Source organism: Bubalus kerabau, chromosome 10 (assembly GCF_029407905.1).
Source record: "Bubalus kerabau isolate K-KA32 ecotype Philippines breed swamp buffalo chromosome 10, PCC_UOA_SB_1v2, whole genome shotgun sequence".
Classification (NCBI taxonomy): Eukaryota; Metazoa; Chordata; class Mammalia; order Artiodactyla; family Bovidae; genus Bubalus; species Bubalus kerabau.
Window position 1 is genome coordinate 22,170,560 of NC_073633.1, and position 14,087 is coordinate 22,184,646.

Consider the following 14,087-nt stretch of genomic DNA (forward strand, 5'->3'; position numbering starts at 1 on the left):
TTTTCTTCCTATACAATGTTACAAACCTCTGTCCATAGTTCTTCAGGCATTCTGTCTACCAAATCTAACCCTTTGAATTTATTTGTCACCTCTACTGTATAATTATAAGGGATTTGATTTAGATCATATCTGAAAAGTCTAGTGATTTTCTCTACTTTCTTCAGTTTAAGGCTGAATTTTGCAATAAGGAGTTCATGATCTAATTCAGTCAGCTCCAAGTCTTGTTATTGCTGTTTAGAGCTTCTCCATCTTACGGTAACAACTTCTCTAATCTCAGTGGATTAAATCAACAAAGTTTATCTCATGCTCATACTGTCAGTCTGTCCATTTTATGTGGTCTGAGAACTTTACTCTGTGTTGTCCTCATTCAACGACCAAGGCCTTCAAAGTGCCTACCCTTTGGAGCTTTGCAAATTCTGTACCAGAATTAAGAGAGGAAATAGCTATATCCTACATTATCTTTGAAATTTTCTACCCAGAAGTAACACATATCACTTTTGTTCATACGACATTGGCCAAAGCAATTCACTTGACCACACCTAACTTCAAGAGGACATGAAGTGCCATCCCACTATATGGCCAGGATATAGGAATACATAGGAATATTTGCTGAACAACTCTTGTGACTATCCATTATATTTTAAATCAAGTGTAAACTTCTGGTAGAAATATAAATTAGTACTATACTTATGGAGTACTTTTGCAAACACAGCAAAAGCCCTAGAAATATATCTACCATTTGATTTAATGGTTTCAGTTTTAGGAAATTATTGAACAGTTGTGGGCTTCGCTGTGGCTCAGATCAGGAGCCAGTGGCTCAGATCTGCCTGCAAATCAGGAAACCTGAGTTTGATCCCTGGGTTGGGAAGATCCCCTGGAGAAGGGAATGGCAACCCACTCTAGTATTCTTGCCTGGAGAATCCCATGGACAGAAGAGTCTGGCGGGCTACAGTCCATGGGGTCACAAAGAGTCAGACACAACTGAGCAACTTACACAATCACAGTCATAGAGATGTACATTTAATAATTCATTCTTTGAATATATATTTACTGCATATCTACTATGTGCTGGGTAGCTGATATGGTCCATACCTTTATGGAGCTATCTATTTGCAGGAAAGAGGAGATATAGTACCAGAGATAATTTAAATGAAAGAGGTTAAGGGCTATGACTGGCAATTATAGGGTGGTATAAGAGCAACCCACTCCAGTGTTCTTGCCTGGAGAATCCCAGGGACGGGGGAGCCTGGTGGGTGCCATCTGTGGGGTCACACAGAGTCGGACATGACTGACACGACTTAGCAGCATAAGAGCGTTGAACTGTGGTGTTGGAAAAGACTCTTGAGAGTCCCTTGGACTGCAAGGAGATCCAACCAGTCCATTCTGAAGGAGATCAGCCCTGGGATTTCTTTGGAAGGAATGATGCTAAAGCTGAAACTCCAGTACTTTGGCCACCTCATGCGAAGAGTTGACTCATTGGAAAAAACTCTGATGCTGGGAGGGATTGGGGGCCAGAGGAAAAGGGGACGAGATGGCTGGATGGCATCACTGACTTGATGGACGTGAGTCTGAGTGAACTCCGGTAGTTGGTGATGGACAGGGAGGCCTGGCGTGCTGCAATTCATGGGGTCGCAAAGAGTCGAACGTGACTGAGTGACTGAACTGAACTGAACTGAATAAGAGCATTCTACTCTTCAACTCACCTCCATTAAATTTTTAATTTCAGGTTTTGTAAATTGTATTTCTGAAAATGTTCTCCTTCAAATGTAATGAATTACTTTTTATAGTTTTCTGTCTCTGAAGATATTTTCAAGTTTGTCTTTCATTAAGAAATTGTTTTCTCAAATTATGACATCATTTTGAATGCATACAAATATTTTGATAATAAAAACTATGAGTTACATGCCTATAATTTACTTTATTAAAATTTGCCAATCTTTAGGGTGAAAAATCATGATCCAGATTGTGTATGCAGATTGCAACATTTAAAAATTTGTTTATAGTGAATATCATAATGTGATGGAAAAATTATGATATTTGAGTTAGGGTTTTGGGATTATGACTGATTTTTAAAAGTTTTTCTAAACTGTAATGTTATTACAGTAAAGTTTCATAGTTTTTAGAATGGAAGAAACTAGTCTGGCCAAATCAACTTAAAAACAAAGTAATGATATTAATGGAGAATAATTTATTAATATCAATGGAAATTTTTAAAAAGCTTTCACAATTGCAATTGTATTGTCATTTAAAAAAAACTCTGCTTTGCAACAATAAATTAAATAGATTGTTAGAAGTATGATTTTCATCTTCATGATAAAGACTTTGTTAAAAATCTCCATGTAGAACTACAGTACAAAGAAAAGTTATACAGTCCTGCTTCCCATTCCTTTTTGTTATAATCTTATGTATTTACGTCTGATTGTGGGGGATCTTGGCTGCTGTGCGTGGCTTTCTCTAGTTGTGTGAGTGGGGGCACTCAGTTGTGGTGCACGGGCTTCTCATTGCAGTGGCTGCTCTTGTTGCGGAGCGTGGGCTTTGGGGCATGCAGGCTTCGGTCGTGGTGGCACGTAGGTTCAATAGTTGCATTTCCCAGGCTTTAGAGCACAAGCTCAATATTTGGGGCACATGGGCTTAGTTGCTTCATGACATGTAGAATCTTCCTGGACCAGGGATTGAACCCGTAACCCATGTCTCTTGCATTAGCAGGTGAATTCTTGACCACTGAGCCACCAGGGAAGCCCCCTGCTCCCCCTTTCTTCTTTCTCTTCTCAGTCTTTTTCTTGTATTATTTAGGTTTATCTCACATCAAGAGTTGGGAGTAGAGTTAAGAATGCGCAGTTTTCTTTTCGAATTAAGTTGGAAGAAGAAAATAAAGAGGAACATACTGACTTTTTCTTTGAGGGCATATTTCCTATTAGCAAGTAGTATGGCTCTCACAAAGAAAATCAGACTTGGAGAACTGAAGATATTTAGCATCAAAAAAGGTTAAATACTTAACAATACTTTTTTACATTTTTCTTTTAGGAAGAAGAAAGGCGTATGGCATCTATTGTAGCCAAAAAAGAGGAAGAGAAGAAGCGGGAAAGTCATAAGCAATCTTTGCTTAAGGTATTGTCTCTGGTCTCTACATTCATGTATGTGTGCACACACACACACGTACACACACTCACACATACTGAAGCTAGCTTGCTAATCAGCTAGAAAAGTGGTTTCCAAACTGCAAATTTTTCATTCCTTTTGATAGTGTTTTTAATAAACAGACACCCTTAAAACATAAAAAATCCTGTACTTCTGAAATACAATATAATGTAATGTACAATATAAAATAAATGTGAAAATGAGAAATTATAAAAGGAAGAGATTAAAGTATATATATATAACAGAAGTTAACCTTCTTTCCACACCAGTACATCACCTTGTGTATCCTCCTGGCATTTAAATTTCATTTTGGAAACCACTGTAGTAAACTGTCATCTTTAGTGATATATTTTAACAAGCTCTGCTACATGGGTTTATTTTTTAGTGATGGCTTTTTAAATTAAAAAAAATCTCTGTTAGCTTCTCCAATAGAGAGGTGGTAGAGATTTTGAGGAGTATAGAAATTAAAGGTTTTTTTGAACTTGTTTGAAATGATTTAGCATATCAGATATTACTGTCCTCAAAAGGTTTTCGGGATAACAAAGTTGTATATAGCAAACTTAGGAAACAAGAGAAGTTCCTGGGGTGATGGAAATGTTACAGGTTAACATTTATGCATTTGTCAGAACTGATCGAAGAGTGCACTTGAATCTGTGTGTTTTACTTTGTGAAAACTACTCCTAAATTAACAAACAAAACAAACTTGGTCCCAGGTCCTCTCAACTCCACTCTATTAGGAACTGGGCCACACAGCAGGAGGTGAGTGGCAGGCGAACGACCTAGGCTTCATCTGTGTTTATAGCTGTTCATCTCAGTTGAGATGTCAGTGTCTTCCATCACTCCCAGATGGGACTGTCTGGTTGCAGGAAAACAAACTTAGAGCTCCCACTGATTCTGCATTCCATGAGATGTATAATTATTTCATTATATATCACAATGTATAATAATTTAGAAATAAAGCACACAATAAATACAATGTACTTGAACATTCCCCAAATGCCCCCCCATCCTGGTCCATGAAAAGATCGTCTTCCATTAAACTCACCCCTGGTACCCAAAAAGGCTGGGACTGCTGTTTCTGAGGGACAGGAGGGTGTATAGACATCCATCTTTAGTCCTGTTGCTTTTCTATCTTTCTGTTTTCTTTTCAATCTTTAAAATGAATGGAAGTGATAGTGATGACATATACTGGTGTGGTGTTGCTTGGTTTATAAAGAATAGACTCAAGTGGCAGAAGCTGAAAGTTGGCATCTTCTAAAATAACTATCACTTTAACACAAATTTGACAGACTGTCCTCTAGCTATAGTCGTGATTGTACTAATATGCCAGATGCATCCATGATCTTTGAACATAAATTTTTTTTGGGGGGGGAACCCTCTTTTGCCTTATAGAATATTTGTCTTTCCTTTGTTCTTCTTTTTCCTGCCCCACAGGCACTTAGAGCCCTTGTTGGCCCCTCTAACCAGCCAGTGATCCCCACCTGACCCCAGATTGCACTCTTGTTTTAAACTATATCTTCCCTTTTCTTGACTTCGGTGAAAATACCCATTTTCTTTGTCAGCCTGGTGTTGATCTGATTTTAACAACTCAGTTAAAGAAAGCTTAACTTTGGGGTTGGTATAGAAAAGTGCTTGTGTTTTCAGAGTATCTTGTTATAAATTTAACATACTGAGTGGTGTATACTTTTGTGCCTTTTTTCTAAGCACTGCTACATCTACCTCATTAAGAATATTTATTTTTGCCAACTCCAAGTCAGCCAGAAAGCCACATGCATGGCATCAGCATGATAGCCATCTGCCATTAACTCACTGCCCCTGCCTCTTTCAAAATAGCCTTGGCACTGAGTGAAAATAATGGTATTGTGTAGATTAAGAATTGGGTTGTCCCAAGTCATCTGCAAATAATTGAAATAGAATCCTTTAAGATAAGATGCCTTCTTATCATAGATTTGGGGGAAAATTTATAGTAGAATGTCAAATGTCTTCTTGCTTTAGATAAGGACATACATAAAATGTCAAGAAGTCTTAGAAGTATACACATACTAAGTGGAACCCATTTAATTATATAAACAAATTTCAAATACCAAGCAATAGAAAAAAGAACCCATGTTAAAGACATTTTTAAATGCAGAAATAGAACTTTAAAAATGTTTAGTTTTAATTAAGCTTTGTCACCAGTTTTAATTCCTATCCAGTGCCATTTCTACATCTAAAATTTTAGACAGGCAAAGAAGTGGATCTAAACATAAGTATTCTACATATGTGGATGCACTGAGGGAACGGGCAGAGAATCTTTCTGACAGCTTTCACTGGTTCCAAAGGGAGCAGATGAAGAGGGGCAGTATCACACCAATGATTTTTCACTAGATGATTGTTCTCTGAGTAAAGATAAAAAGGGAGGTGTCTATTTTCAGCACTCTGATTTAATCAACATACCATTTAGAAGTTGTGTTAGTCGCTCAGTCATATCTGACTCTTTGTGGCCATATGGACTGTAACCTACCAGGATCCTCAGTCCATGGGATTCTCCAGACAAGAATACTGAAATGGGTGACCATTTCCTCCTCCAGGGGATCCTCCCTACCCAGGGATTGAACCTGGGCCTCCTGCATTGCGGGCAGATTCTTTACCATCTGAGTTATGAAGTTTGATAATGGATAATCTAAGATGCTACTAGTTATCTAGAAATGTTTCAACCTAGTACAATTTCTTTTCATAGTCTATATATGTTTGTTAATTTTCAGACATTGTAATTTATACTGTGAAGCTTAAAACACTGATCAATCTCTCTTTTCTCCCTCTCTCCGAGATCATTCCACCATATTTGCCATAATTATTGGTTAAAAAGATTAAAATATTGTCAGGTTTTCTTACTATCTTTAAGCACAAAGACATAATTTAAACTTCACATAACACTTGAGTCCCCTGGAGGAAGAAGTGGAAACCCACTCCAGTATTCTTTCTTGGACAATCCCATGGACAGAGGAGCCTGGAAGGCTACAATTCATGGGTTGCAAGGAGTGGGACATGACTAAAGCGACTTAGCACACATGCAAATATAACATTTGAGTATATCAATTTCCGTCAAGTTAAACCTGCAAATAGTGAATTTTTTTATGTCCAGTGGGAGTAATTGTTATTTGTATATACTTTTTTTAAGAATAATAGAGCATTTTTGAGATGTTTGAATGCATAGGTTGAATAAAGGCTGCTTATACCATGTTTTAGAATACATATTTGGTAGCTGCTTTAAGTAATTGACTCCTTTTAAAGATGTGATAAGAAGTACAAACAATATGCTCCTTGGATTCTCCTGCTACAAAATTGCATTATGTAATTCTTGTCACAATGAACTTTTTCATAGGAGAAGAAAAGGTTAACAATTAACAATGTAGCTCGAAATTGGGACTTGCAACAACATCGAATAACCAGTATTGCTATAAATCAAGATAGAAGAGATTCTGACTCTCAGGACCACTGTCAGAACGATGGAAGCACCGTCTCTACATTTCCAGAGGAAGCAGGGTATGCAGTGGTGTTCTTTTGGGATATTAGTATCTTTGGAGAAATGAATTTGGAGCAGAAATGGGGAAATATTTTACATATAATTATTTTAAAATAGTTTTCTTAAGAAAACCTACTGAAATTAGCAATAGGTTTTAAAAGTTAAGGTGGAACTATTGAGAATATAGGCTTGCCCCTAATTTAAGAACCCTTTGAAAGTGAAAGTGAAGTCGCTCAATCGTGTCCGACTCTGCGACCCCATGGACTGTAGCCTACCAGCCTCCTCCCTCCATGGGATTCTCCAGGCAAGAGTACTGGAGTGGGTTGCCAGAACCCTTTAGTAGTGTTTTATTCTTCTTAGGAATAAATCTAGATTACTTAATATAGCCTGTAAGGCCATCTACCCACCTTACCTATCTTGTCCCATAGTATCAGCCATTCTGTTCTTGTGCTGCAGCCTCAGTGATTCCCAATTTGGTTACTTCCTACCTTAGAACCCTTCTTCTACAAACAGATCTATTCTCCCCTGCCCTGCTTCCTTCACCCTGCCCTGGCTAACTGCAGTTCAGCCTGGAGGTCTTGACTTCAACCCTCACTTCCCCTGAAATGTCTTTCCTAATGACTTCCCAGAGAGTGGGCTAGATCAGATATCTTTTTTTCTCCCAGTACTCTGCACTTCCCCTTGTTAGCACTTATGAGCATTAATAACCACTGGGTAGTTAGAAAAAAGGAGAAGAGGGCAGCAGAGGATGAGATGGTTGGATGGCATCACCAACTCAACGGACATGAATTTGAACAAACTCCAGGAGACAGTGAAGGACATAGGGGCCTGTCGTGCTATATAGTCCATGGGGTCACACAGTCGGACACAACTTAGCGACTGAACAATAACCTGAATAGTTCTTTGTATCTGTCTTCCCCACTAGAATGTAAAATCCTGATTGTGCTAACCTTTGTTGTTTCCCCATTAGCTAGCACAAATCCTTACTACTTAACTATCAGTGTTAAGCAATTTGGCATAAAACATAGTTATTCCAGTTGCAATCTATAGTATCTGTCTTTTCCAGTGGCTCACAGCCTTTTCCTTCTATGACATACAGATCATATAACACATATCCCTTGGTTTATGAACAAATCTGAGGACACTATCTAGGCTTAACATATTTCCCTTCTGCTCATAAAGGCATACTAGAATCAAGTCAATGAGAGGAATATAAAGCATATATAACTTCATAGTTTGTGTGTCATTTAAAAACGTGTGTGTATATATATACGATTTAAAAAGAAAAGCTAAAACTCAAAGATAGAATGCACTTCAGTTTTGTTTCATTTGATGCAGTTATCTAATGACCTAACCAAATTCTGAAACACATTTCAAACTAAATATAGTATAGCTTTTATTTCAGCTTTTCAGCCAGTGTTCTTTCAGCTTTCCATATATGAAGAGTGTAATCAACAAGTCATTTAAGAGGAATTAGAATAATATTTTGGAAGTTTACTGTAGTTAGAGTTTGACATATATTTTAAAGACAAACATACTTTAGCAGTTTTAGTTATAAGATTAATTTATATTGACCAGCATACCTCCTTCACCTCACTTGGATATCCACATGTAGAGTTTCTCAGATCTTTCAGCTAGAAAAATAAGGAAACAAGAATTAACATTTTAATTAAGTGATAACTTATATAATGGATATGTCACTTATATTGTCCTGAAACTTAATTTAATATTATTTAAATGTCAAAATAATTCTACTTGTATATAACTATACTTTATAAAATTAAAACTTCATGTCATTGGGCTTTAGATTTATGAAATACTACCCATTAGTTCTATTTCTGATTTATCTTTTCTTTAAAAATATTTTTTCTATCTTCCTTAAGAAGGATTCCTAGTTCCAAGTTTATCCAAATGACCTTATAAATTTTATTCTAAGATTTTAATAAGGTTTTAAAATTCCTCCTTTAATACATCAATTTTATTTTTATATATGGTGTTAGGTAAGAGCCTAACTTGATTCCATTCCAATTGACTAGTCAGTTTTCTAATAGCATTCCTCAATTAAATTATTCTCTTTTGTAGTGAGAATGTCATTTTCATCTTATATTAAGTTCCCATAAATACTGGATATATTTCTGAACTTTCTATTCCATTTCACTAACCTACTTATCTGTTTTAATGCCAATACCAGACTATTTTGATTATTGTCATTTTATAGTTTTAATATCTAGTAAGGGAAATATGCTTTCACTATTCTTTTCAAAGATTCAATTCTCACGTACTTGTTCTTACATATGAGCTTTAAAATCATTTAAATGAAAAGTTAAGAACTTTCTTCAAATGGTATTTAAGTTGTTTATATCAGTAGGATTAACATTTGTAAGATAATAAATCATCACTTTAAAAATCATGGTATATCTCTACATTTTTCAAGTATACTAGGGAGCTAACTGGGGAAGTGTTGAGATGTTGAAGGAAAATTCTGAGGAACTAAAGGAAGTTAGTTCTTTCATGCAAAGATGGGCTCGATAAAGGACAGAAATGGTATGGACCTAACAGAAGCAGAAGATATTAAGAAGAGGTGGCAAGAATATACAGAAGAACTGTACAAAAAAGATCTTTATGACCCAGATAATCACGATGGTGTGATCATGCACCTAGAGCCAGACATCCTGGAATGTGAAGTTAAGTGGGCCTTAGGAAGCATCACTATGAACAAAGGTAGTGGAGGTGATGGAATTCCAGTTGAGCTATTTCAAATCCTGAAAGATGATGCTGTGAAAGTGCTGCACTCAATGTACCAGCAAATTTGGAAAACTCAGCAGTGGCCACAGGACTGGAAAAGGTCAGTTTTCATTCCAATCCCAAAGGAAGGCAATGCCAAAGAATGCTCAAACTACCGCACCATTGCACTCATCTCAATGCTAGTAAAGTAATGCTCAAAATGCTCCAAGCCAGGCTTCAGCAATACATGAACCGTGAACTTCCAGATGTTCAAGCTGGTTTTAGAAAAGGCAGAGGAACCAGAGATCAAATTGCCAACATCTGCTGGATCATGGAAAAAGCAAGAGAGTTCCAGAAAAACATCTATTTCTGCTTTATTGACTATGCCAAAGCCTTTGACTGTGTGGATCACAATAAACTGTGGAAAATTCTGAAAGAGATGGGAATACCAGACCACCTGACCTGCCTCTTGAGAAATCTGTATGCAGGTCAGGAAGCAACAGTTAGAACTGGACATGGAACAACAGAGTGGTTCCAAATAGGAAAAGGAGTACGTCAAGGCTGTATATTGTTACCCTGCTTATTTAACATATATGCAGAGTACATCATGAGAAACTCTGGACTGGAAGAAGCACAGGCTGGAATCAAGATTGCCTGGAGAAATATCAATAACCTCAGATATGCAGATGCCACCACCCTTATGGCAGAAAGTGAAGAGGAACTAAAAAGCCTCTTGATGAAAGTGGAGAGTGAAAAAGTTGGCTTAAAGCTCAACATCCAGAAAACGAAGATCATGGCATCCGGTCCCATCACTTCATGGGAAATAGATGGGGAAACAGTGGAAACAGTGTCAGACTTTATTTTTTGGGGCTCCAAAATCACGGCAGATGGTGACTGCAGCCATGAAATTAAAAGATGCTTACTCCTTGGAAGGAAAGTTATGACCAACCTAGATAGCATATTCAAAAGCAGAGACATTACTTTGCCAACAAAGGTTCGTCTAGTCAAGGCTATGGTTTTTCCTGTGGTCATGTATGGATGTGAGAGTTGGACTGTGAAGAAGGCTGAATGCCGAAGAATTGATGCTTTTGAACTGTGGTGTTGGAGAAGACTCTTGAGAGTCCCTTGGACTGCAAGGAGATCCAACCAGTCCATTCTGAAGAGATCAGCCCTGGGTTTTCTTTGGAAGGAATGATGCTAAAGCTGAAACTCCAGTACTTTGGCCACCTCATGCGAAGAGTTGACTCATTGGAAAAGACTCTGATGCTGGGAGGGATTGGGAGCAGGAGGAGAAGGGGACGACAGAGGATGAGATGGCTGGATGGCATCACTGACTCGATGGACATGAGTCTGAGTGAACTCCGGGAGTTGGTGATGGACAGGGAGGCCTGGTATGCTGCGATTCATGGGGTCACAAAGAGTTGGACATGACTCAGTGACTGACCATGAAATTATAGCAGCTAGTCTGAATTGTTGAGTGAGTATTCCAGGAGTACAGAATGACAAGATATATCAGTTGTGTTGTTCAGTCGCTAAGTCTTGTCTTTGCAACCCCATGGATTGCAGCAAGCCAGGCTTCCTGTGCTTCACTGTCTCCTGGAGTTTGCTCAAACTTATGTCCATCGAGTCGGTGATGCCATCCAACCATATCATCCTCTGTCACTCCCTTCTTCTCCTGCCCTCAATCTTTCCCAGCCTCAGGGTCTTTTCCAATAAATTGGATCTTCGCATCACATGGCCAGAGTATTGGAGCTTCAGCTTCAGCATCAGTCCTTACAGTGAATATTCAGGTTTGATTTCCTTTAGGATTGACTGGTTTGATCTCCTTACTGTCCAAGGGACTCTCAAGAGTCTCCTCCAGCACCACAATTCGAAATCATCAGTTCTTCGGCTCTCAGCTTTTTTATGGTCCAGCTCTCACATCCGTACATGACTAGTGGAAAAATCATAGCTTTGACATTATGGACCTTTGTCAGCAAAGTGATGTCTCTGCTTTTTAATACACTGAAGGTTTGTTATAGGTATATCAGTAGAAAAGCTAAATATCTTAGAAAGAATAAGGAAATAAAGGATCAAAGATAAGGAATTTAAAAATTCAAGTATAATTTCAAAAGAAAGAAATGATAGATCATATGGTCTAGGCTACTTTTAAATAGTTGAAAAGTAGAAGGTTGCCAATGAATTGGAAGAAAATGTAGTATTTCTGGGACTAGAAGTCTTTATGAAATTAATGATGAGAATTACATAAAGTAATAGGGTTAGTAGTGAGCTGAACTAGTGGGAATTTATGGTCAAATTAAGTTTTTGAAGTTGAAGATTTTAGAGATGGAATATATGTTAGTAATAACATAAAAAACACTTTGGAGGCCACTGCGGCCCTGGGAATGAGTTGTTGGAGAAGAGTAGAAATGAATAAGGAGAGAAGAAGAGGAGAGAAGATGAGTTGAAGTTATTATTGTGTGGACATTCAAGTTATTGCTGATAGAACTAGATGTGGAACCAAGGGCCAGAGTATTCAATGGTGACCATCGTTATCTCCTTCCAATCTCAGCCATGCATCCTCTGCCCTTATCACAGAGATGTTCACTGTTCACATTTTACTAGTGTTGCCAGCAGCAGTGATTACAGGAGTGTCATTGTTCATTAATTGATTCTTTTACCTGGCAAAACTATCTCTGATTGCTGGACTCTGACTATTAGGCAGACTGATAGGTGGACTCCAGACTATTAATGTGACTTTCCTGATACTCTAAACTTTTAAAACAACTTTTTTCCAAAAATTTTGTGACCCTGTAAAAAACAGTTGGTTCCAAGAGAAAGAAGTATCTGCTACTGAAAATTACTATGACTTAAAATTGCTTCCAAGAGTTTCAGAACTTTTATTAGGAGTTCCACAAAGCTAGAGGCTTTTTAAGGAAAGAGCACAAATGAAGAATTTGGAAGAGATGGGAAAATTGATGTGTGGGTTCAATGCAGAGGATGTGGAGAGCAGTAATGAATTATTAGGAAAGAGATCCACAGTTTCTGGCAAAAATTTCTACAGTTGTTAAGTTCAAAGTGCCATGAAGACATGATTACATTATCATGGTCCAACCCTTTTTGATGATCTAAAAACTTTTAATTCAAGGAGACATAGATGACATTTATCTATGAAGTCAGAAAAGTAACACTTTAGAGATAGACAAGAAATTATTAGTAGAGACTGTAATGCAAAATCACAACTTCTAGTAGTTGTAGATTTTTTTTTTTCAGTTTGGCTTGTGGTTGTGATTCCTGTAAAATCTGTTACATTGGAAAGGTAGGAATATTTCTTAAAGAGCTTATTTTACCTTGTATATGCCTACATGAAGGGCTCTTAAACAGAGAATCCAGATTGACTTTTTGAACTTCAAGTTCTTATTTTGCTTGAACATGCCACACCCATTGACATAGTTGATACTCATTGTTGATAGGATCTTTACATTAATATTCTTGAAAGCACATTCACTTGATTTTCCTTTTACCTATGTGGCTACTCTTTTTTATTTAATTTTTGTTTTTAATTATTTATTTTTTAAATTTTTAATTGGAGTATAGTTGATTTACTGTGTTGTGTTAGTTTCAGGTGTACATCAAAGTGAATCAGTTATACATATACATATATCCACTCTTTTTTAGATTTTTTTCCCATATAGACTACTGCAGAATATTGAGTAGAGTGTGCTATATGGTAGGTCCCTATTAGGTACCTATATATATATATATAGTGGTGAATGTATATATCCCTCATTCCCTCCCTCTCTCCTTCCCCCCTGGTAATTATAAGTTTGTTTTCTACATCTGTGACTCTATTTCTGTGTTGTAAATAAGTTAATTTGTACCATTTTTAAAAGATTCTACATACAAGCAATATCAAATGATATTTGTCTTTGTCTGACTTCACTTAATATGACAATCTCTAGGTCCATCCATGTTGCTGCAGGTGGCATTATTTTGTTGTTTTTTATGGCTGACTACTCTTTAAGTGGGTTTCCCTGGTGGCTCAGCTGATAAAGAGTCCACCTGCAATGCTGGAGACCTGGGTTCGATCCCTGGGTTGGGAAGATCCCCTGGAGAAGGGAACAGCTACCTACTTCAGTATTCTGGCCTGGAGAATTCCATGGACTACATAGTCCATGGGATCACAAAAAGTCAGACACAACTGAGCAACTTTTACTTTCACCCTTTTAAGTGTATCTTGCTGACTCCATTTCTACCAAATCTTTGAATGTATATGAGATTGATCCCTGGGTCAAGAAGATCCCCTGGATAAGGGAATGGCTCCCCCTCCAGTTTTCTTGCCTGGAGAATGTCATGGACAGAGGAGCCTGGCGGGCTACAGTTCATGGGGTTGCAAAAGAGTCGGACACAATTGAGTGACTAACACTTTCACTAAGGAATATAACTGATATCTTAATATTTAACAGTTTAGTTTGCATTAATACAAATTTAGTTGTATTAATTTGTAAACACTTTGCTCTCATATAGCTCCAAATTTTGTCTTTATACATTGTGTGGACATTAACATAGATTTATAGGTACTATTTTATGCATTTGTCTATTAAATCATGCAAGAATAAAGAGGAGTTACCAACTAAAAATACAGCGACACTGGATTCTATATTTATCTGTATAATTATCTGTTCTAGTATTCTTTGTTTCTTCATGTGACTGAGTTATGGTCCAGGTTCCTCTCATTTCA

At 37.4% G+C, this 14,087-nt stretch overlaps 1 protein-coding gene across 4 annotated transcripts in view; it reads left to right on the forward strand.

Moving 5' to 3' along the window:
• LRRC49 (leucine rich repeat containing 49) overlaps positions 1 to 14,087 on the forward strand; it is a 161,883-nt gene that overhangs the window by 110,426 nt on the left and 37,370 nt on the right. For all 4 annotated transcript variants that reach the window (XM_055536862.1, XM_055536863.1, XM_055536864.1 and 1 more), the window contains 2 exons: positions 3,025 to 3,108; positions 6,503 to 6,663. In XM_055536862.1, the coding sequence (XP_055392837.1) occupies positions 3,025 to 3,108; positions 6,503 to 6,663 (245 nt within the window). The remainder of the gene's footprint in view (positions 1 to 3,024; positions 3,109 to 6,502; positions 6,664 to 14,087) is intronic.